This window comes from Molothrus aeneus, chromosome 24, assembly GCF_037042795.1.
Source record: "Molothrus aeneus isolate 106 chromosome 24, BPBGC_Maene_1.0, whole genome shotgun sequence".
NCBI lineage: Eukaryota > Metazoa > Chordata > Aves > Passeriformes > Icteridae > Molothrus > Molothrus aeneus.
In genome coordinates this window covers 5,170,811-5,195,130 of record NC_089669.1, presented here as the reverse complement: position 1 = coordinate 5,195,130, position 24,320 = coordinate 5,170,811, and the positions used below count along the sequence as shown (strand labels likewise).

Below are 24,320 nucleotides of genomic sequence, written 5' to 3'. Positions count from 1 at the left end.
TGAAGGTTTTAGGGCAGAGACTGCTCCTTCTTCTTCACCTTCTCCATGGGTTTGGGTTGTTTTTTGTAATTGGACAGAAAAGTCTGCATTGCCAACTTTGAGTGATTAGTTATTGGGTTGAAACTGAAAATAATTTAGATGTCATTTCTTAATTGGACAGTTTAGCCATAAAAGACCTTGTAACAAGAGATTGTTGCCATTTTGTGCCTTGCTAATGAGACTGCAGAACTCGGGCTGTGAGACTGTAACACTGATAAGAAACAATAAACACCTGAGCCTGAACATGAGCTATCATCACAAGTGCCTTCAATCCTGACCTCGACAGAGGTGGGAAAAAGAAGCCAAAAACCAGCATTAGTCCTGATACCAGAGAGGACAAAATTGCTCCCCTGGCTCAGCAGAAAGGTTTGAAGATGTGAAGGGAGGCTGTTGGGTTCTTATCCCAGTCCTCATCCTAATCCAATTGTCATCCATCTCTCCATTGCAATGAGCTCAGGTCCTGCTCATTCCCTGCACATGGAGGAATCATCAGCTCATCAGCTCCTGGGTATGGATTAAATTTGTTCTTTTTTCGATCTGTACCCTGGGGGTGATCCTGCTGTCGATGTCTCCTGCTTTCCTGGGATTTGGTTTGGTTTTCCTCATGCCAAATTGAAGCTGCTGCTGTGGGATCAGGTACCTCAGTGGCACAGAAGGGCCAAACCACCCTGGGCTCTCCTGGCCAGGAGAGCTGGCACTGGGCAGCAGGAACCAGCAGCTCTGGTGGTTTGGGCTTTTCCCAGGGAGTGGATCCCCACTCATGTCCTGCTTTTTTCACAGCTGCTTGAAATAATCTGGGGGTCTCTGCTCCAAATCCCATCCTGGTCTCTGCTGCAGCCAGGTGGAACTTTTGGAACCTGTATTTATATCCTGGGATTGGAGGTGGGATCCAGCCCTAGAGTTGGAGCTGGGGTGGGCTCCATTCCAGGCCTGTGCCCTTCTAAATATTTTCATTATTTTTAATTCCCATTTCCCCTCCTGCATCCTGGTGGCTCCAGCCCTGGCGAGGGATGGGGATCCAACCAGTGGCTCTGACTCCTGGGGACATGTCACACAGGGGTGGGACAAGGAGGATGTGACCCATGTGGAAACCACAGACGGTTTCGATGTGTTTATGAGCCTGGCACAACTTCCTCTGCCCAAATTTCCCAGCGAAGGACTCAAGTTCTCCACAGGCACCCAGGATGTGTGGTGGGTGGGGTGACAACCCCTCCCATGACAAGGGTGGCCGTGCTGCTGGGGACAGGGCTGAGGGACATTTATGGAGGTGGATTGCATCTCTTTGTGTCCATCCCCTCATCCTGGGATGTGTGTGGGCTGGGAGGCTCAGAGTGATGCTCTTGTGGAAAAGGTGAGTGGTGCTGGCCACGGGTCACACTCTCACCCCCAGGAAAAGCTCAGGCAAGAGTTATTCTTGAAAAAAACAAAAAGTAGAATTTCCTCTTTTCCTTCCTGGTCGCAGGCACGTGGTGGTGAGGTCATGGAGCGCTGGGCTGGCCGCAGGACATGCCTCGGGCTCGGCGTAATCGCGTCCCCAGGGCTGCAGCCGGTTCTGGCCGGTGCGGGGGCAGCTTCGGGCCCCTCCAGCCCCACTTTCCTCCCGGTCAAGCCGCCACATCCTGAGGCTGCCCTCGGGCTCCCAGCGCGGTTTCAGCCTCCCCGCGCTGAAAATCAGCCCCAGATGTGGCCGAGCAGCTGCGGCTCCACCAGCGGGGCTGCCCAGGGACACGGGGACAGCAGCAGGGACCTGCTCGGTGGCCGGGCCTGAGAGTCTGGAGCTGCCGGGGGTTCGGTCCCACCTGTGGGGTGGCAGAGGCTGCTCCCGAGGGAAGGGTGACAGGGACGGTCCTTGGGGAGAGGCTGTGGAGCCTCAGCCCTGGTGTGTGGCACAGCCTCAGAGGATGTGGGGCTATTCCCACCGCTGAGTGCTGCCCTGGGGCTGTATTTTGGGAAGCAGGATCGCTCACTGACAGGATCCAGGTCCCCATTGCTGTGCCACCACCTCCAGCAGGAGCTGAGCTGTCCCCAGGGGGTGGACAGCCCATCCACGGGGACATAATGAATTTTAATAGCTCAGGGTTGCTTGGGGATCTCTCAGGCCCGAGATCCCTGGCTGAGTGTGGGGCTGCTGGCCCTGCTTGGAGCTCTGGGGCGGGAACCACACGCTAATGAAAAGAGGATGGAAAACTCCTGTGGTTCCTTGGAAATCCTGCACAGCTTCGAGCAGCCCACACCGGCTTCAAGATGTGGCAGCAGCAGCCACGGGATGAAATTCTGATGGATTATCTTTAATTATGAGTGCTGAAGTGGGGGTGGCTGCTCAGATGGACTCTGCAGCCGTGCTGGGCAGGGGAGCACTGTGGAGCCCCTTCCCCCTGGCTGGAATTGGGTTTGGGGTGGCATTGCTCTGCCTCACACTCTCCTTGCTCAGCTGGGATTTGTCTGGCTCATCTCAGGCCCTACACTTGAACCTTTGCAAGGTCCTTGGGGATCCTTGATTCATTACATTCCTCTGGGTGTGAGGAATAGTTCTGGGAGCTGCTAACTCTCCATGGCTCGGATACCCTCAGCAGCCTGACCCCACTCCTGCATCCTCCCCCTGCCAGCGCGTGGAGATGCCCCATACTCAGGGTCCATCTGAGGGTCCCCTGAGCATTGGGGGGCACAAGAGCCCAGACAGGTTTTTTTGTGATGTTTTTGTGCTCCTCAGCCTCTCTGGGCACCGCGCTGGGGTGGCAGCTGCTCCGAGGACGCTGAGGGGCCAGAGGAGCCGTTCTGCCGGGGGCTGCGGGGCTGCCGGGCGGGATGATGGGCGGAGGCGCAGCAGCACATGCCAAGATGCATCAGCCTGTGTTTTTCTGGTGGTGCCTGAAGGTTGTTTGTGCTGTCCCAGGGATGATCCAATGCTCTTGGCGTAGGTGCAAGAGCAGCCTCCGGGCACACACGCTGCTCTCGCCCGGGAGCGGGGTGATCCTGGTTATCACTGCCCTAAACATCACTGCAGCCCCCTCCACGCTGCTGTGGGACCCTATTTCTTACCAGTTTTGCAGAAGTAAAACTTTACAGCAGTTCTCAAACCAGCCCTTTGCATCCACAGCACCGAAACCACCCAGGGTTGGACGGAGCTTATGATCTTTGGATGGGCAGGGGAGCAGCTCACCTGCTGGAAGGACCATTCCTTCTCTTGGAGAAAGCAGCAAGCCACCAAAATTTGAGTCTCCAACCACACACAAGCAGCTGGAGCCATTTCACCCCATTCCTGTGAGCTGCTCAGCTCCATTCTGGCACGAGATGGAATTGTGATGAGCAGGGGGAAGAGAATGGGGAATGTCCCCTGGGATGAAGATGAGGCCACTGAGCTGGGGACGGGAGCTCCGTGTCCAGCTGTGAGGGAGATGGGAAAGGCCGGATTTAGCATCAGCACTGGCCGGGAGCGTGGGAGCAGCCGGAGCTGCGGGGTTTGCACCAGGAGATGCTGGCACAGCTCTGTCCCTGCTCCATCCTCCTGTGTCCCTTCCCATGGCACCTGCACTGCCTGGGAGCAGGGGGATGGAATCAATATTTAAATCACGTTTATTTGGCTTTTTGGAGGTGAAAAGATGATTTTAATAAAGCTGAGTGGGTTCCTGACCCTTCCCGAGCTGGAGAGAGCTTTGTGAGCCCCCAAACACCTCTTCACCCCCTTATCACCACCCTCCCCCCACCAGCCTTTGCAAATTCAAAATCTCCCATTTTCAGCCCAAAATGAACCACTTGGCCCCCGGCAGGGCTGCCAGCATAGCTGAGGGGGCAGCGTGTGTGTCCTGGCAGCTCCCTCAGGAGCTCCATCTCCTCAAAAACCTGCTTGAACTTCATCCCTGTGTTGGGAAAGGGGTGGATCCAGGTGTGGAGCCACTGATAGCTCCCCTACGAGTTCCATTCCTCCTAAAACCAACCCTAACTTCATCCCTCTGATGGGAAAGGGATGAATCCAGTTCCGGGTGTGGAGCAACAACCAACTTCCTCAGAACCACCATTCCTTCAAAAACCCTCCTGAACTTCATCCCTCTGATGGGAAAGGGATTAATCCGAGTGTGGAGCCAAAACCAACTTCCTCAGAACCACCAACCCTCCAAAAACCTGCCTGAACTTCATCCCTGCCACGGGAAAGGGCTGGATTCAGGTGAGCCACTGAGAGCTCCCACAGCCAAGGCTCATCAGGGATAAACCTCTCCTGGCATCCCTGCCCTGCTGTGGCATCCCACCTGCCAGGTCGGGCTCCTGCTCTCCAAGGCCATCCTGGAGCTCTTGGCAGGAGGGAGGAGGCAGCTCCACGGTGCTAAAATCGCTGCTGCTAATGAAAAACAGGCTCCAAGCAGCCAAACAGCTGATCCATGGCTGCCAGCTGAGTAATGCCTCGAATTCCTGGCAGGAGCTGCTTCCTTTTGGGAGGCGAGGGCTCCTTCTCCAGCAAGCAAGGCACTGCTGTCCCCCCTGTCCCCATTAACCCCCAGCTGCCCTTCAGGGATCAGGGAATGGGATGATGGAGATTATACACCTCTGGGGGTCTGTCCAATCCTCTGTCTGTCCATCTCTGTCCCCTTCCTTGTCTCTCTGTCCATCTTTGTCACTCTCCTTCTCTGTCTGTCCATCTTTGACCCCTCCAGAAGATGATGGGCATAAGCCCCACAGTGCCCTGTGAGAACACCCCTTGTCCCCCCAAGGTGTCCCTTTGGCTGGCAAGGATGTCCCTCAGGGCTGGAGGTCCTGCAGCTTTCAAGGATGGGGGCAAGCAGGGAAAGGAGGAGCTCAGCAGCTCCGGATCCTGCTGTCGGGTGTGGAGCAAGATAAGGCCGTGACTCAGCCTCAGCCTCATCGCTGCTTCCCCTCCTTCCCAGCAAAGCCCCGCCGGCACCTGGGGACCGCGGGGAGCAGCCGGGGCCGGCCCCACGTCTGGGTGTCCGTGCGGAGCGCGGGGCCAGGGCTGATGTAAACAGCTCCGGCTGCCGATAAACAACCGGCCCCGGCGGGAGCACAAACAGCTCCTCTGTTCTGGCTCCGGGCTCTGCCGCTCCAAAGAGCCACCCCAGCCCCGTGCCGGGGGGTGGCACGGGGCTGTCACCCCATCAGCCTGCAGCTGGGCGTCTGTGGGGGTCACATTGCCACTTTGGGGGGTTAAAGTGGGGTTTAGTCCCACTTTAGGTCAGGGACAGTTCATCACATGGTCCGAGGGCTATGACATGCCAGTAAGGGTTTGGATGTCACCTTGTTCCTGGCCATGGTGACAGACAGGAAGCCCCTCGGTGGTGCTGGGGCCTGGCTTCCCTGGGGCATTCCCAAGCTGCCCCCACTTGTGCCCAGCTGCTCCTGGCACAGCCCCTGGAGCCCCGGCCATGGGTCAGGACCCTCTTGGCTGAGCCAGGGCTGCCCCACACTGCGCTGTGCCGTGAGCTCTGGGTGATGCCCAGCAGGGAATGGGGCACGCTGGGCGCTGTGGCCCCCAGCACCCTCGTTCAGGGTGTGCTGGGGGTTCTGGGGAGCCCTCCAGAGCATGGGCACACAGACATTGCCCCAGGGTGGGCATCGTCCTGCTGCCACCCTGAACCTGCAGCTGGTGGCACCTCCTGCCCGTGTCTCCCCCAGACCCTGCGGGTGCCCGTGAGCAGCTGCCTGGGAAGGTTTGGAAGGGTTTTGGCTCTGGCCCTGCCACATTCCTCAGTGGAGGGAGGAGTGGAGCTGGAGCCTGATGTGACTCAGCCACAGCCACGAGCACTGGGGACATGCTGGTGACCCACACGGGGCTGTCACCCGTCTTTGGTCCCTCCTCACCACCTGGCACCCCCCTCCCCGACATGGGCAGCGCACCCTGACCCCAGGGCTGGGCTTTATCAGTGCCCCAGGACCCCCGAACACGTGCTGGGGTGGTGGGAGGTCTCCTGAGAGCCTCTGTGGTCCAGGAGCCCGGGTTATGATAACTCTGAGCAGGGACTTTCTCCGCAGGCGCCGGACACAGCCTGACCCTGTGGTTCCCTCGCTCCCAGCCTGGCTGAATTCCCTGACCTGCATCAGCCAGGGCTCTGTGCTGACCCTGTGGGGAGGGGGCTGCTGCCAGGGAACCCTGAGATCCCCCCCAGTGGGAGTTGGGTAGGATATTTTAGTGTCCCCATGGATGTTCCAGTGTCCCTATTGATGTTCCAGTGTCCCCATGGGTGTTCCAGTGTCCCCATGGATGTTCCAGTGTCCCCACGGGTGTTCCAGTGTCCCCAGGGGTGTTCCAGAGTCCCATGTGGATGTTTCATTGTCCCCATGGGTGTTCCAGTGTCCCTGTGGATGTTTCATTGTCCCCATGGGTGTTTCATTGTCCCCATGGGTGTTCCAGTGTCCCCATGGATGTTCCAGTGTCCCCATGCATGTTCCAGTGTCCCCAGGGGTGTTCCAGTGTCCCCATGGGTGTTCCAGTGTCCCCATGAATGTTCCAGTGTCCCCATGGTGTTCCAGTGTCCCCGTGTGGAGCAGGCAGCACGGGAGGGATGGATGGAGGAGGGGAAGCGGGGGATTTGCTGTGGGATGAAGGCTCCAGCCTCATCACGACATCCTGAGCCCCCCCCGCAGGCAGCGGGCTGGGGGGGAAGTGCCTTCCAAGCCACATTCCTCCACTCCTGAAGGAACTGGCTCGGGACCTTCCCACGGGGATTTCCAGCCTGGGCACACATGGCTGCAGCTTGGATCGGGCTGGTGGCGTCCTGGCTCAGCTGCAGCACCCAGGAGGCTGCGGGAGATCATCCTGGCCCTCCGGTGAATCACCGGGAAGGAGCTGATTAAGACCTTGCAACATTTTCCTGCTGGAAATAACTTTCTCCACAGAGGCAGCCCGAGGCTGGTCCTGGGATGCAGCTGGGGGGATTGGATATGCCACAGGTTTTATCCCTGCTTTGGGGCTTGCTGGCTGGAAAAAGCCTCCTGAAATGAGGGATTGGTTGGGATGTGCTCCCACTCTCATGGGGGTGGGAGGAGAGGGAATTGTTGAAGCAAGAGAATTGAGGGATGCTCCAGCCTTGGCCACGGTGGAGTTGTGGCTGCAGGGGGGTGGTGCTGGTGGCTGCTCCAGTCCCCTTTAGGGACAGCCACCCTAAATTTGGCCTCCCCCAGTTTTTCTGGCCACAGCGTGGGCATGGAACAGCTGCCACCTTTGGCTGCTCCAGGCCCTTTGGATATGCCACAGGTTTTATCCCTGCTTTGGGGCTTGCTGGCTGGAAAAAGCCTCCTGAAATGAGGGATTGGTTGGGATGTGCTCCCACTCCCATGGAGGGTGAGAGGAGAGGGAATTGCTGAAGCAAGAGAATTGAGGGATGGCCACGGTGGAATGGGGCTGCAGGGGGGTGGTGCTGGTGGCTGCTCCAGGCCCTTTGGAGCAGGGACCATCCTGCCCCGCCTTGCCCCCAGCCCTGCATGCTCTGTGCTGTGGCCAGCAGACGTGGGCACCCTGGGATGCCCAGGAAGCCCCACAGCCCCATCCCACCCTTCCCCCTTGGCTGGCAGCACCTGTGGGGGGAGAGGGGCAATTCCTGCACAGCACCAGCGTGGTGACAGTGCTGTTGGTCCCAGTTTGCAATTGGGAGAGGGACAACCAACCTGAATTTTGCCTCCCCCAATTTTTCTGGCTACAGCGTGGGCACGGAACAGCTGCCACCTCTGCCACCTCTGCCACCAGCCCCATTTCTGCCCTGTGACTCAGGGATTTCGGCAGGTTTGGGAAGGGAGGAGGGGCAAAAGCCACTTCCCTGCCAAAAAAAAAGGAGGCGGATGCTGCTCTCGCCCTGTGTCATGCATGAAGTGGATTAATATTAACCCGTCCCTCCATCCTGCCGTCCCTCTGTCCTGCTCTCCTTCTGTCCCTGCCCCACAGCTTGTCCCATGACCCAGCATATGACACTTTTCCTGTCCCTTTAAAGCAGAGGGCAATGAGTGTGTGGGACATGAGCAGCCCGTGGCCTCAGCCGGTGTGAAAGGGCCTCATGTGCTGCCACGGGGTCCCCGTGAGTCACCCCCGGTGCTGGCGTCACCCACGCTGTCCCTTGGTGTCCACCCTGGTGTCCTCCCACCGTGGGAGCTGTGAGGCTCCCAGGATAGCTTGTGATGAAAAATGGGGGTAATATCTCAGTGTTTTGTGGAGAAAGGGGTTATTTGGGGAGGGTGGCTGATTTCTAATGCAGAGCCCTCCCTCCCCGACCTGTCACCTTCAGACGTTTATCTGCTGCTGTTGCTAAGGCACACTGAAGGTGACAAGACCTGTGACACCCAGGTGCTGCTGCAGATCTGACACTATCTTGGGGCTGTCACTGCTGTCCCCAACTCCAGCTGCTTCCCAGCTCTTCCCCATCTCCTCCAGCAGGTCACTGATCCCAACCCTCCACTCTTGGCATCAGCTCTCACCTCCAAGAAAACCCCATAGCAGCTTCTGCAGCCCCAGCAGGGTTTCCGGCCCTGGGGAGCAGATCCTGCTGGTCCCTCCATGCTCGGATGTGGTGGCTGTCACCCTCACGTGGCCCTGCCGTTGTCACCATCCCCTGCTGCAGCTGCATCCCTCTGTGTGTGTGGAGCAGTTTGCTTTCGGTTTCCCATCAGCCAGAGTGCTTGGCACTGCCATGGATCACCTCGTGGCCACCAAGCACTCCCAGTCGCCTGGAAATAAACAGGCAGCGAGGAGGAAAATCCCAGAGCTGGGGATGGGGCTTGTTGTGTGGCTCTGCTGGCCCCAAATCCAGCCCCTCACAGATCCCTGTGCACAGATCTGTCCAGGGATCCACCTGCACCTGTGCAAATGGATCTGCTTGTGCACACGGGGATCCATCTGTGCACAAATGGACCCAGCCATGCACATGTGGATCTGTCCATGCACACGTGGATCCACCCATGTACACAGGGATCTGTCCATGCAAACGTGGATCTGTCCATGTACACAGGGATCTCTCCCTGCCAACATGGATTTATCCATGTAAACATGGATCTGTCCATGCAAACAGGGATCTGTCCATGCACATGTGGATCTGTCCATGCATGTGTGGACCCATCCATGCCCCCAGATCTGTCTATGTTCATGTGGACCCATCCATGCACAGGAATTTGCCCATGTCTGTGCAGATCTATCATGCACATAAATACAGCTGTCTGTCCATGCACATCCCTACAGATGCATCTGCTGGTGCACGTGTGGGTCCATCCGTGCAGATGGATCTGTGCTCACGTGGGCTGATCAATGCTCATGGATCTGTCCGTGCACACCCTGCTGCTGCATCCATCCCTGCACGTGCTGATGGGTGTCCATCATGTCTGTGTGTCTGTGTCTGTCTGTGTATGTCTGTGTGTGTGTGTGTGTGTGTGTGTGTCTGTGTCTGTGTGTGTGTGTGTGTCTGTGTCTGTGTGTCTGTATATGTCTGTCTGTGTGTCTGTGTGTGTCTGTGTGTGTCTGTGTCTGTGTGTGTGTGTCTGTGTATGTCTGTCTGTGTGTATGTCTGTGTGTGTCTGTGTGTCTATGTGTGTCTGTGTGTCTGTGTCTGTGTGTCTGTGTGTGTCTGTGTGTGTCTGTGTGTGTGTGTGTGTGTGTCTGTGTGTCTGTGTGTCTGTGTATGTCTGTCTGTGTGTGTCTGTGTGTCTGCGTGTGTGTGTTTGTCTGTGCCCAGGGATGAGCAAGCACACACAAGTGCCAGGCCCAGAACTCTGTGTCTGTGTCTGTGTGTGTTAGTGTATGTTTGTCTGTGTGTGTGTGTGTCTGTGTATGTGTGTCTGTGTATGTCTGTCTGTGTGTGTGTGTCTGCATGTGTGTGTGTGTCTGTGTCTGTGTATGTCTGTCTGTGTGTGTGTTTGTCTGTGTGTGTGTGTGTGTGTGTGTGTCTGTGTATGTCTGTCTGTGTGTGTCTGCATGTGTGTGTGTGTCTGTGTCTGTGTATGTCTGTCTGTGTGTGTGTTTGTCTGTGTGTGTCTGTCTGTGTCTGTGTGTGTCTGTGTGTCTGTGTATGTCTGTCTGTGTGTGTCTGTGTGTCTGCGTGTGTGTGTTTGTCTGTGCCCAGGGATGAGCAAGCACACACAAATGCCAGGCCCAGAACTCTGTGTCTGTGTGTGTGTGTGCTCTGAGAGGGGTCCCTGCACACCCAGGGGGTTTGTGTGTATGTTCACAGGTTCACAAGTGCCCAGGGGTGACCATACACACACAGGGGGTGTGTGAGCACACGTGCACATTCCGTGTGCATGCATGCACAGCTGTGTGTGTGCACACACGTGTGCCAGGCTCAGGGCTCTGTGTGTGCCCATGGCTGCCGGTGCCCGGCGTGCCCGTGGCCATCCAGGGCTGGTGTCTGTCCCTGGCACATCTGTGCAGATGTGCGTGTGTGCCCAGGTGAGCTCACCCGCGTGTGTTTGTGGTAACGGGGGCTCACACACGCCGTGCCCCGGGCCGAGCCGTGCCGAGCCGATCCGATTCCGGGAAATCCGAGCCCATCCCATCGTAACCGAGCAGCTCCAGCCTGACCCGAACGGCGCCGATCCGAGCCCAGCGGTGGCGAGTCCAACCCACCGAACGACCCGAGCGGTTCCGATCGGCTCCAGCCCGACCCGCGCGGTTCCGATGGGACCTGAGCGGTTCTGCTCGGACCCGAGCGATGCAGATGGGACCCAGCAGTGCCGGCCGGTGCCGCTCGGTGCCCTCCCGGTGCTGGCCCGGCCCGGGCCCCGCGGGGCCTGGCGTCTCGCCAGTGATTTCTCATAAACCACATGCTGCCGCGGCGCTATAAAGGGGAGCGCGGCCGCGGCGGCGGCTCAGCCCGGCCCCGCTCGGCCCCGCCGCTGCCGCCGTCTCGCCCGCTCCGCCCGGCCCCGGTCCCACGGCAGCCCCCATGCCCCGCCTCGGAGCCAAGGTACGGCGGCCCCTCCCGCTCCCCGCGGCCGCGGAGACCCCCCCTCAACCCCCGCTGCCACCTGTGCGGGAGCGGCGGCCCCCGGTGTCCCCTGCCCCCGTGGTGGGTCCCCTCCTCCGGGGGTCCCGGTTCCCGGCGGGGGATGCTCCAGCCCCGCCTCGGTTGGCGGTGGCAGCCCCGGATCCGCGGGGTGAAGCCGCGGCTCCAGCCCCGCTTCCCGGATCCCGGTTCCCGGTTCCCGCCTCCAGCCCGGTCACCGTTCCCAGACCCGGCGTGGGGAGGCCCCGGCTTCAGCCCCGGCCCCAGCCCCGGCCCCGGCGGGGGGATGCTGCAGCCCCGGCTCCATTCCCGGACCTGCGCGATGAGGCTCCAACCCCCAGCCCGTCTCCAGCCCCGTCCCGGTCCCCGGCCCCGTCCCCAGCCCCGTTCGCGGCTCCAGCCCCGTCCCCAGCCCGTTCCCGGCGGGGTGAGGCTCCGTTCAGCCGTGGCCACATCTCGGCGGTGGCCCGGGCGGCATCTTGGAGTTTCACAAGAGGGGAGGATTCCTGGACATCATCCAAGGGAAATTCCCCCCCACCCATCACCCAGGCACCCTCTCCCTGCCGGTGCCCCGGGAGGCGGGGGTGCACCCCCACCCGAGGGTCCCCGCCACCCCCTCCTCGGGAGCCTTGGCTCCGAGACAAGCCCCGTTTCTCACCGGGGTCCCGCCACGGATCGGGGCCTCCCCGCTTCTTTGCAGGGGGATTGGGAGGGAAATTTGGGACGAGGCCAGAGCTGCTGCATGGAAAGAGCCCGGCGGGGGCAGCTGGGGGGGTCTGGAGGGTGGGAAGAGGATTTTTGGGGATGGGTGGGTCAGTGTGTCAGATGGGCTCTGGAGAGCCAGGGCGGAGGAGGAGATTTGCAGGAGAGACGGAGAAATGGTGCGGGAGAAGGGAGAGGGGCTGGATTGGGAAGGTGGAGGTGGCCAAGAGCCACATCCAGGCTTGTGTCACCGGGCCTTGGGAAATTCCCTGCTGACCTGGAGCTCCTAAAAATAGCAGGATGGGGATAGGCATGGGGTTGGAGGACCACAGTGGGATTATCCTGCTGGACCGTGGCCAAGTCCCGGCTACCACAGAGGTGGTCACGCTGCGGGGTGGTGGAGAGGGGCAGGGGGCTTGGCGTGTGTGTGGCTTATCCCTGCTTCAAACTCTTCCCGTGTCGTGCTCAGGTGTGCCTGCTCCGCTGCTCCCTGCTGCCGTCCCTCCTCCTCCTCCTGCTCCGCATCCATGAGACGGAGCAGAACAGCTACTGCGAGCAGATCATCACCGAGAGACACCTGGCCGAGCTGGAGGAGCTGGTGAGTGCCCTGCCGGGGCTGTGCCGTGCGATGGGGGCTCATCCGGGGCCAGACGGGCACAAAGCAGCTCTTTTTTAGTGCTGAAATAAGGAAATGGGGCGATTTTCAGCTGCCCTAGTGAAGCGATGGTACCCAGGAGCTGAGCATCCCTGGGCACAAGGGACAAGTGGGCACCGGGGGGTGACAGATGTCGTGCCTTTATCAAGGGAGCCATGGAAAAGTGACGCCAGGAGGAACGAGAGGAGAGGAAGCGGGAGCGAGGCCGGGAAGGGGACAGGAGTGAGGCTGGATGGGTGCAGGGGCGCGGGGGAAGCAGCGCAGGGGCCGGCGCTGCGGGCTGCGGTGCTTTCTGGGCGGCTGCGCAGGGGTTAAGCAGAGGAATCCGGCTGCATTCCTGAGTCCAGCTGCTTGCCTGGAAGCTGGGCTGGCGACGGGGCTGTGGGTGGGTGGCAGGCAGCGAGGGGGGCCCGGCCGGGCGATGGAGCCGGGCGCTGGGGCCGTCATCCCGCCCAGCCCGTGGGCAGCTCTGGGCGCTGGCAGCCGCCCCGCAGCACGGCCAGCCCTGCCCCAGCCGATCCAGCTGCCGGGGCCCTATCTCTGTCTCCGTGGCCCTTGGCTCACCTCCGAGCGGGGAATCACGCGGATGTTCAGGGGAGAAGCGGGAATCGGGGGCACGCAGGGATTTGCAGGGTTGTCGCAGATTAAATTCTGCCTGCAGCAAGAGGGGTGTGCGGGCGAGGGACGGGAGCGGCGCCTCCGAGTCCCCGAGCGCTGCTCCGAGCTCGGTGTAACCGCCGTGTCCGGGCTCGCTTCACCTCTTCCTCTTTAACCACCGAGCTGCGGGGCCAGGAGCCTTTGCTGTGGGCGAGCTCGGCTTCCTCTGCCCGAGCCCTCTCTGCACTGCACATCCCCGGAGCCTTTGCTCTCCGCCCAGGGATTAAAATTGGGTCCGCGGCTGTGGGAGAACGGGGATGGAGCAGGTTTGAATGGGAGATGCGGTTTTTCCTGCCTGGGATTGCAGCCCTCTCCTCGCCGATGGAGGAGCTGGCCCTCGCTCCAGCGCCTGCAGGATAATGGAGCAATTGTTTCCGGGACGGCATCCCAGGCTAGAGGAGAATTGCCGGCCGGTAATTCTGCCAGCCCTCGCCCTCCCAGCCTGGGATGGCAGCCCGGAGGGAGAGCGCTTGGTTCGGGTGGGTTTTTCCTGCCATTGGAAAGGGTCGTGGCATGGGCGGCCGGCAGCGCTGCGTGTGGGACCCCGGCGCTGTGCGATCCCGCAGAATGTGTGACCCTGGTGTCACGGCCACCTCCTGCACCGCACGATGCTCTTTTGCAGCCTGGATTTAGAGGAGAGAGTGCTGCGGGAGAGACCCGAGGAGAATTAAGCAGGGCTGGGCTCTGCTGTGGAGCTGGCAGGAAGAGGAGGAGGAGGAGGAGGAAGAGAGGCGGGGTGGGAGCAGGCAGGGAAAGGCAGGAGAAGGTCTGTGAATTGGGGGAGTGCAACATCCTGATGGGAGCAGGAATCCTGAGCTCACTCCTGCCACTGCATCAACCTTAGGGATGTGCCTGTGTGAGGAGGAGGAGTGTGGGATGGGATGAAGCAGGAATGGGAGCAAAGTCCTTCTAGCTCTGTGGATTTGGGGGTCTCAGGCACCCCATGCCCAGACCATGGCATATCTGGGTGGCTCAGCCCCTGTGCTGTCCCTGGGGATGTGGGTGACATCCTGCTTTGTCCTTCCTGGAGATGTGGGTGACATCCTGCTTTGTCCTTCCAGGCTGACACCCAGATGCAGCACCCGGGCAGGGTCTCCTTCAAGTTCATTGACAAGATGCAGTTGGTGAGTGGTTTCTTGCTGGGGACAGTAGGGGACAGGAATTGGGGCTGGCTGGGGCATGGTGGGAGGTTCCCAGATCCCCACTCTCCCCTCTCATCTCCCTTTGCAGGAGACAGCCCAGGAGGGACCCATCCTGCTAGGCCAGGTGGCTTCCAAGTCCCACTTTGGAACCCTGTGGGATTGTAGAAAGGCATTTGGTGCCTCTGTGCCTCAGTTTCCCCCAGGCAGAGTGGGATGCCCATCTGGTAACCACTGTCACTTTTTGTCACTGTGTCCTTGCAGAACAACTCCATCTGCTATGTGAAAGCTGCTTTTCCCCTGATGGGCAAGATCCTGGAGAGAACAGAGTTCAAGGAGAACTCGTCCAATGCCCAGAAGATGAAGATGGTGCGCAGGATGTACAAAAGCATCGATGACAACGTGGACCCCTGCATCAGGGAGGAGGATGATGAGGAGAGAATGGTACAGTCACCCCAACCTGGTGGGGCTTTGGAACTGGGTCCTCATCCTGGGGTGCAATGGGATGTCCAGAGTGTCACTGGGGTGAAATGGGATGTGCAGAGCATCCTGGGGTGCAATGGGATGTGCAGAGTGTCCCGGGGTGCAATGGGATGTCCAGAGCATCCTGGGGTGCAATGGGATGTCCAGAGCATCCTGGGGTGCAATGGGATGTCCAGAGCATTCTGGGGTGAAGTGGGGTGTCCAGAGCATGCTGGTGTGAAATGGGATGTGCAGAGCATCTTGGGATGCAATGGGATGAGCAGAGCATTTTGGGGTGCAGTGGGATGTGCAGAGTGTCCCGGGGTGCAATGGGATGTGCAGAGTGTCCTGGGGTGAATGGGATGAGCAGAGCATTTTGGGGTGCAGTGGGATGTGCAGAGTGTCCTGGGGTGCAATGGGATGTGCAGAGTGTCCCGGGGTGCAGTGGGATGTGCAGAGCATTTTGGGGTGCAATGGGATGTGCAGAGTGTCCCAGGGTGCAGTGGGATGTGCAGAGCATTTTGGGGTGCAATGGGATGTGCAGAATGTCCCGGGGTGCAGTGGGATGTGCAGAGCATTTTGGGGTGCAGTGGGATGAGCAGAGCATTTTGGGGTGCAATGGGATGTGCAGAATGTCCCGGGGTGCAGTGGGATGAGCAGAGCATTTTAGGGTGCAGTGGGATGAGCAGAGCATTTTGGGGTGCAGTGGGATGTGCAGAGTGTCCTGTGGTGCAGTGGGATGTGCAGAGTGTCCCAGGGTGCAGTGGGATGTGCAGAGCATTTTGGGGTGCAATGGGATGAGCAGAGCATTTTAGGGTGCAGTGGGATGTGCAGAGCATTTTGGGGTGCAGTGGGATGAGCAGAGCATTTTGGGGTGCAGTGGGATGTGCAGTGTCCCGGGGTGGGTGTGTGGCAGGGCTGTGGAGCAGAGCAGAGCTGGGATGTGCATGGAGCCACGAGGAACCAGCAAGTCAAGTCCTGCCTTGGGAGTGCTCTGGTGTCTGTGGGGTGACACTGGGTGGTCATGGAGCTGATGCTGAGCCCGGTGCTTCCTCCAGCTCTCACAGATGTGCTTCAAGGAGTTCACCACGTCCCCCTACGAGATGCTGGTGCTGGTGAAGGATTTCTTCCAGGAAATCAAGCGCCTGCTGCAGGAACGGGAGACTTTTGCGAAGGATTGCAGCCAAGTTTACCGCAGGGTGTGCCTGGGACCCAAGAAGGCTGGATCCTCACCAGGTGAGATGCCAAGGCTTGGCCTCTGCCCAGTAAACCTGTGCCAGTCTGGGGTCTGGGGGGCTTGGGCTCGCCTGCATGGAGCACCTTAAGAATCGTGTGTCTGTGGGTGTGGCACGTGTCCACCTTGGCCCCTTTCTGTGTCAGCGAGCTCTGCATCAGTGTCAGGGGAGAAGGGGCTGGCTGCCATTTGAAGGTGGGATTTGGGCTAAATCCTGCTGGAACAAGGCAAGGGAGAGATGTGAGGGGGACCAAGGAGGCGTCGGGCTCTGTCTCAAAGCCCCGAATGCTGGGTGGAGCATAACAGAGAAATGGAGGGACTGCTGTGCCACCAACACGCTGCATGACCTTGGCTGTGTCACTTCAGCTGCCTCGTGCCTCAGTTTCCCCTGGCCAAGCCTTCGGGGCGAGTGCTGCTGTCGGGGTGGAGGAGCCCAGTGTTGCCGTCCGCGCTTCCGCGAGCGCCCGTGCTGTGTTTGCATGGAGGAGATGTCCCACTGTCACCCCATCTTGGAGCTGTGCCATGTCCTTGTGCCGTGGGGACCTTAAACGTGGCTCTCTGGCTCCTGCAAGTTTTGAATAACCCACTGCCATCAGCTCAGGGGACCCGGTGACTCGGGTTTGCTTCATCCCACCCGCTGCTTGTCACCCTCACGCTGCTCCTGCCTGTTCCCTGCCTCTCCCTGGCTCTCCCATTTTTTGAGGGGCTGTTTGACCCGCTTGCCTGGGGCTGCGGGGAGGGACGGGGACAGTGCCCCCGACCTCAGATCTGCTGCCTGTGCCCCTCTTGGAGGCTGGTGACCCCACGGCTGTCTCTTCTCTCTCCTTCTTTCAGGTGTGGGGACAGATCCTGACTGCAATTGCCTGTCCCCTGCCCTCCCTTCTGCCACCCAGCCCTCCCTCTCTGCTGCCACTGGCAGGGACACGGCACCCGCTAGCACCCGGGTCCCTTCCAGCCTCCTCCATGCCACCCTCGCTGACTTAGAGGCCCCATCTCAGCCCCCCAGTAGCACGGACGGAGGCTCAGGGACCGAGGAGGTCCTGGCTGCCGGGCTAGGTGACACAGCGCTGGCCCCCGGGATGAAGCAGACAGCTCCAGGCAGCAGTGCCGAAGCCCTCCAGGATCCGGCCGGGACGCTGAGCCTGGCACTGGGTGACATCCCCGTCCTCCGTGGGGATGGAGAGCTGGTGGAGTGGGGCACCGGCCACCTGCCGCAGGATCCAGGCCAGCAGTGGGGAGGCTCCATCCTCCCGGAGCAGCGCGGCGGGCTCAGGACCAGCCCTCCGACAGCATCGCCCAGCGCAGCCCGGATCCGTCCCGCGGCCGCGGTCACACAGCTCCGCTTCTCCAGGATGGCCCCGGAGCTGCGAGCGCCGGGCAGCGCCAGGGCCAGGGCCAGGGCGTGGGGCTGGGGGCTCAGCCGGCTGCGGGGCCCCGAGGATGGCGGCGGGGCCGGGCCCAGCTTTGACTCTGGCTTTGTTCTGGGCGCAGAGCAGCGCAGGAAGGAGCCGCCCGCCAGCGAGGGCCGCCAGGAGCCCCTCATCTACATTACGGTGGCCAGTGTGGTGGCCGTCCTGCTGGCCACGGGAGGGCTGCTCTTCTACAAGTATAAATCCAGGGTAAGACCCCAGCTCTTCCCCTCCCCGGGCACCGAGATTCTCTCCTGCCTCAGTTTCCCCACTTGTCTCGGCCAGTGTGGTTTCAGCCCCATTTTCCCCATAATTTTGAGACTGGAGGACAATTAGTTGGTGGTGCTGAGCGTGGTGGGAGGGTGTTATTTGGGATATTTGCCACCCTGCTGCTGCAGCCTCTTTCCCTTCCCCAGGGCTCATTTCCCTCCCCCACCTCATCTCCTCCCCGGGCACCGAGATCCTGCCTCAGTTTCCCCACTTGTCTCTTGGCCACTGTGGGTTAATCCCCATTTCTCCTATAATTTTCCTATAATTTTGAGACTGGGGGACAATTGGTGGTGCTGAGCGTGGTGGGAGGGTCTTATTTGGGACATTTGCCACCCTGCCGCTGCAGCCTCCTCCCCTTCCCCAGGGCTCATTTCCCTCCCTCCACACAGGTCCTGCGGCGGCCGCTTGAGGATGGAGGCTGCGACCCCGAGGAGCCAGAGAGGAGGTGGGTGCGACACCATCCTGCATGGGGGGACCTTGGGGACCCCCACCCTGGGTGACCCTGCCCTAAACCCCCCCATCTTTCTGTCACAGGGCGCTGCAGGGTGCAAGGGAATGTTCAGAGCTGGAGACTCAGGATCTCTGAGGTGATCAGGGGCTGGGTGGGACCTTGAAGGGCTCCGGTCTGAGCTGTGAGGACAATATTGTGTCTCCATTGGTGCTGACCTTGGCCATGAGCAGGGAAATTCTGGGTGGGAAGACACGGACAGGAGCAGGTCTGCGCCCCAGCGCTGCCAGCATGTGGTTTCGCAGCTCGTTAATCCATTACTGGCACTTTCTTAATATACATAGTATTTTTTCCTGTGGTTTTCGTGTGTTTCTCCCCACGCTGCCCTCCCTGGCAGAGCCCCAGCTCCTGCTCATCTCTCTCCTCCTTTTCCCAGGGCCCCAGGCAGGATGTGAAGCTGCTCGGGGGGGACGGATGCGGACGGAAGGAGGGTTGGCACGCGCCGGCCTCGCCGCGATCCCACCGTGATGCTGACACTCCCTCTGCCCTTGCCCCGTGCCGGTGGCCAGAGACTGCAAAAAACTCCCTGGCAGGGACAGAAGGATGGGGGGATGTGCCCTGAGTGGGACCCCTGGGCACCAGGAAGCGAAGGGCTGGAGCCATGCCTGCAGGCTGGTGTGATGCTGCGGTGCTGAGCAGGACCATGGAGTGCTGGATATGGGTGATGGAAGCTGATCCCACTTGGACACGGCCAGAGCTGCATGAAGATGGAAGGGATCGGCTCCCCAGATCCTCTGGCTCTTCTCCCATGCCAGCAGAGTGGGTTTGGAGCAGCACCCATGGCCTCCCTTCACCCTGCCTTTCCTGAGGCTTCAACTGGAGCATCCTGAATTTTGGGGGGGGCAGTCCTGAGACCCCCAGCCCTGACTTGCAACTCAAACCCTCACACTGTGAATATTTAAAGCCCACCCGTCCCTGCACGGGGCTGGGTTTGGGGTGACCCTTGGCACCATCCCAGTCCCTCCCCATCCTCCTGTTGTTAGGGCTTATTTTTTATTTTTTAGTAGAATGGATGAAAGTCTTTATCCTGCACAAGTGTTCTGGGGGGCCGTGTGCCCCTCACAGGGTCCTCACCACGAGCTGGCCTCGCTGGGATTCCATTTCTTTGGTGACTGCGCTTTGGAGAAGGGAATGGGGCTGGGAAAGATGGGATCCACGTGGGTGTAAGAGCTGGAACTGCCCCAGCTGGGCACCCTGGGGCTTTGGGAAGAGCCTGATTTGGGACACACCAGCCCTGGATATGCCCCAAAATCCAGCAGCTCCCTCCAGCCCCGGATGAAGCGTGGCCCGCGCTGCTCTGGGAGTTTCAAGCATTATTTTTATATGAAGGATGAAAATATGGACAAACCCAACTGTTTTTAAAGAAAGCATCACTATTAATTTGGGGTTTTTTATATAAATATATATATATGTGTGTGTATTTATGACTGGCAGAAGGAGGGGGTTCCTGGGCGAGGGACTGGTGTAAATCAGGATAAAAGCCCTGATGCAGCAGGAAGTCTGGGGCCAAACTCCTGGTGGTGTAAGTCACCAGTTTACACTGTGGAGGAGCTGCTCCTGGGGGAGAAAACTTGCCTTTACCCATGTTGGATTTATTTTGCCTTTTTTTTTGTTGTTGTTGTTGTTGTTTGGTTGGGGCTTTTTGTTGGTTTTGGGATGGGTTTGTTTTTTTTTTATACAATGAAATCCTGAAATATTTTATACAAAAGCATTTAAAAGTCTATTTAAAGAAAATAATGGAAAACAACGTGTATATTTAATATTATTAATAAACAGAGAGGTGTAGCTTGGTGTAAGTCTGGGATGCAAGGGGGGACTGAGCTGTCTCAGCCCTGGAGTCCCTGAGGGGGTGACTGGGGTTGAGTCCTGGTACTGTTACCCTGACCTGCTTCCCTGTGGATGCATGTGGGAGTTCATGGCCACTGGAATGAGGGCAGAGGGATTCATCTGCCCTTCCTGCCCCAGCTCTGCTGGCATTGCTGAGACCTCCAGGCACCAGCTCTGGCGCTGGGGGCCCCCCAAAATCTGTGTGAACGGTTGGGAAGCAGCTGTTTAAAGCAAACACACTTGAGGCAAAGTTTCCTGGAGCACTTTGCTTAGAGTGACAGTCCTGGAAGAGGCATTTCCTCCCCCCCTGCTGCTCCCCCTTCTTCCCTTTCTTCTTTCCAGGAGCAGGGGAGCCCCACATCCTGCTCCCCCTGCACACATCCAGCATCTCCAGGGGGATGCCAGGGGGCTCCCACACCACCCTGGATCCCTACCAGCCCATGGGGTGTGCAGGGTGAACACCCCCATTGCTCATCCAAGGGGGTGGCAAGGGCAAGAGGGGATTTGGGAGCCTTCTGTGAGTGCCAGGGCTGAGCTGCTGCCTGGTTTGCTGACAAACAGGATTCCTCGAGGGGAGCTGACTCAGCCCAGCCCTTCCTCTCCCCAGCAGCAGCCGGGGGTTTCCCAGGTCCACATCCCCTTCCCAGGGAAGTGGGACCTATATATATCCTGCTGGATCCGTGCCACGGTCATTATGGTCACATCTGGGGGGTGTTTGAGGCCAGAGGCTGCTCTTAGGGGTGGGCACTGTGCCTGGGTTTGGGGGTGCTGAGGGCAGTGAGTCTCTGGCCTGCTCCAGGGTGCTCCAGGGTGCTCCAGAGCTGCACAGGAGAGGGTGGCTGGAGCTGGATGATGGCAGCTTGAGGCTGTGGCAGAGCTGGGGGGCAGAGGTGGGAGCATGCCAGGCTGCCTGGCATATTTTATTTTTTCACCAGTCCCCAACCCCTCTGTACTTACACCCCACAGTCCCTCATCCCTGACTTTTTCTGGCTGCTTTGTGTGCTGTAAAAGCACCTGGAAAATGCAGGAAAAAAGCTGAACTCTGTCTCCCTGCCCTCGGGTTCAGGTCAGGAGGGTCCCTCTGCTCCTCATGCTCCCAGCTGGGGCCTTTTCCCCACCCTATTCCTGGCCTGTGTGGGGGCAGGATGTGATTCCCTGCCCTGGGCACCTTCCAATCCCAGCCCCTGCAATCTGGGGGGCAAAATCTGCTCTCAGCCCCCCACTCAGGAACCCCATGGGGCTCCATCCTTGTCCCTCAGCACTTGTAGGGGAGGGTAGAAAAGAACCCCCCAGCCCAGGGCACGGAGGGTGGGGGCACCCGGGGGTCCCTCCTGGGGTCCCAAATGGGTGCTGGCACTGCAAAAATGTGCTTTGATGGGATGAGAACAGGGGGTTTGGGGAAAAAGATGCATGGTGGGAGGGGAAAGCATCAGCAAGAGGCTCCCAGGACCTGAAGCACGGGCTGGCATGGAGTGGCACAGACTGTGGTCACCGGGGGTCCTGGGTGTCTCCACACCCGGGCTGTTTGTGGCATTGGCAGGGCTGGGACACCTCAGGCTCATCGTGTTGTTCCAAAACCTCCCAAGCACTCGGAGACCCCCCCAGACGTGCTGAGACCCCCGGCAGGAGCCCCCAGAGAGCTCGGCCCGCCCCGGGAGCCTCCCCAGCGCCACCGCAGAGCTGCTGACGGGGCAGGAGCGGCGGAAAGGCCCCGCGGCCCCGGGGCACGGCGGCTCCGGGACAGGGGTTTGGCCCAGGAACTGCTGCAGGATTTGGGTGCCCAGAGGCCGTTTTGTGGCCAGACAAAGTGATTTTGGTTAAAAACCGTTATCTGCTCTTTCCCCTGGGGTTTTAACCCACACGCGGATGTTTTCCCAGCTTGGATTTTAAGGGAACAGCCCCGGGGAAGTGAAGGAGGAGCAGGGCTCAGGCCTAACCCCTCCCGGCTGCCTGGGGGGCGTTTGGGGATGGGGTCGGGGTGGCCCCCCCGCCTGTCTGTCTGTCCTGGAATGTCCCCAGAGCCCGGGTGGGGACTCTGTGGAGCCGGGACCGCGGTCCGGGATGCGGATGGGGCCCCTCAGTGTCCCTGAACCGGGGCAGGTTGGTTGTGACCCTCCCTGGAATGCAGGAGCTGGCTGCAGGAGGGTGAGGAGGAGGAGGAGTGCGGGAGGAAGCCCTGGCCAGGCTCAGCACCCCCAAAAAGTGCTCAGCACCCCCAAACACTGCTCAGCACCCCCAGGCCGGGCTGGGGATGTGGACGGGTGAGTGCGGGGACGCGGTGGCTCCGCTCGGCTCGTTAATGGCTAATGAGGGCCGGGAGGGCACTGCCCTGACCCCGGGCTGGCGCTGAGCCGGGACAGCGGGGCCAGCACGGCCGAGCCTGCCCGGGGCCAGGGAGCCGGCACCGAGGGGGTTAACACACCTGGAGATGGACACACACACACCTGGGGATGGACACACACACCTGGGGATGGGTACACACACACCTGGGGATGGGCACACACACACCTGGGATGGGCACACACAGCTCTGGGGATGGGCACACACACACCTGGGGATGGGCACACACACACCTGGGGATGGGTACACACAGCTCTGGGGATGGGCACACACAGCTCTGGGGATGGGCACACACACACCTGGGATGGGCACACACACACCTGGGGATGGGCACACACACACCTGGGGATGGGCACACACAGCTCTGGGGATGGGCACACACACACCTGGGATGGGCACACACACACCTGGGGATGGGCACACACACACCTGGGGATGGACACACACACCTGGGGATGGGTACACACACACCTGGGGATGGGCACACACACACACCTGGGATGGGCACACACAGCTCTGGGGATGGGCACACACACACCTGGGATGGGCACACACAGCTCTGGGGATGGGCACACACACACCTGGGATGGGCACACACACCTGGGGATGGGCACACACACACCTGGGATGGGCACACACACCTGGGGATGGGCACACACACACCTGGGGATGGGCACACACACACACCTGGGGATGGGCACACACACACCTGGGGATGGACACACACACACCTGGGGATGGGCACACACACACCTGGGATGGGCACACACACCTGGGGATGGGCACACACACACACACACCTGGGATGGGTACACACACACCTGGGGATGGGCACACACACACCTGGGATGGGCACACACGCACACCTGGGATGGGCACACACACTCCTGGGGATGGGCACACACACACCTGGGATGGGCACACACACACCTGGGGATGGGCACACACACACCTGGGATGGGCACACACACACACACCTGGGATGGGTACACACACACACCTGGGATGGGCACACACACACCTGGGGATGGGCACACACACACCTGGGATGGGTACACACACACACCGGGGATGGGCACACACACACACCTGGGATGGGCACACACACACACCGGGGATGGGCACACACACACACCTGGGATGGGCACACACCTGGGGATGGGCACACACACACACGGGAGATGGGCACACACACTTCTGGGGATGGGCACACACACACACCTGGGGATGGGCACACACACACATGGGAGATGGGCACACACACACATGGGGATGGGCACACACACACACACACCTGGGATGGGCACGCACACACCTGGGGATGAGCACACAGCTGGGGATGGGCACCCACACCTCTGGAACCAGACACACTCCTTGATATTTTATTTTTTCACCAATTAACTTTTACCTCTGTTTTATTTAAACTATTTTTTTCCCTAATTAATCATGTTTTTTCCTTCTGCTTTACTTCTTCCTTCTGAAAAAACACAATTTTTTTTACCCCGAAAACTCTCATTCTTTAGCTTCAGCTTTTATTTCCCAATTAATGAATCAATTAATTTCTGTAACTTATTTAGTTTCTCTATTTATTAGAAAAAAATACAAATTAATGTAATTTATTAATTAAATATATATAATTCGGTTATTTAACATATAAATTTATGCACATTATACATATGCATAAAATGTTTTTATACAAATTTCGTAGTTTTATAATAACTTATAAATGTAAATGTATATAACTTATAAATAAATTAATATATATAATGTTTATAACATACACGTTATAAATTAACATATATAGTGTATATAACTTATATATGTTATAAATTAACATATATAACATAGATGACTTATAAATAAATTAACATACTTTTTACACATTTATATATAATTAATAGTTCATTTATATGGTTTATACATATTTATAATATGTATATATTATATACATGCTCTTGAATGTATACAATCAATCCTTATAATGATTTCATTTAGTCTCAATAATTAATTTAATTAGTTTTAATGTTTAAATATAATGCCTATATAAACATTTATATATAAATTTATTTAAGTTATGTAATTATTGTGGTTAATTGGGATTTGGCCCGCGCTGAGGTTCCACGCCCCAGTTTGACCACGCCCCCACATTA

At 58.7% G+C, this 24,320-nt stretch overlaps 1 protein-coding gene across 3 annotated transcripts; it reads left to right on the top strand.

Moving 5' to 3' along the window:
• The first annotated feature begins 10,847 nt into the window (after positions 1 to 10,847).
• On the top strand, positions 10,848 to 19,788 carry CSF1 (colony stimulating factor 1). Of its 3 annotated transcripts, none has more exons than XM_066565221.1 (9): positions 10,848 to 10,928; positions 12,139 to 12,267; positions 14,043 to 14,105; positions 14,385 to 14,564; positions 15,641 to 15,818; positions 17,308 to 17,435; positions 17,885 to 17,940; positions 18,030 to 18,082; positions 18,380 to 19,788. In XM_066565221.1, exons 1-8 carry the CDS (start codon positions 10,908 to 10,910, stop codon positions 18,079 to 18,081), a joined length of 807 nt encoding a protein of 268 aa, XP_066421318.1. In that variant the 5' UTR covers positions 10,848 to 10,907; the 3' UTR covers position 18,082; positions 18,380 to 19,788. The 3 variants fall into 3 exon arrangements, with proteins under 3 accessions (XP_066421318.1, XP_066421315.1, XP_066421317.1); XM_066565218.1 differs by having other exon boundaries at positions 16,651 to 17,435; XM_066565220.1 differs by lacking the exon at positions 18,030 to 18,082 and having other exon boundaries at positions 16,651 to 17,435.
• The last annotated feature ends 4,532 nt before the right edge of the window (positions 19,789 to 24,320 follow it).

Excerpts from the sequence above, each read along its gene's own strand:
- CSF1 (XM_066565218.1), top strand. The coding sequence starts at position 10,908 with ATGCCCCGCCTCGGAGCCAAG. Across the intron at positions 14,565-15,640 it reads AGGATGATGAGGAGAGAATG|CTCTCACAGATGTGCTTCAA; the intron begins GTACAGTCACCC and ends TGCTTCCTCCAG. Across the intron at positions 17,941-18,029 it reads CCCGAGGAGCCAGAGAGGAG|GGCGCTGCAGGGTGCAAGGG; the intron begins GTGGGTGCGACA and ends TTTCTGTCACAG.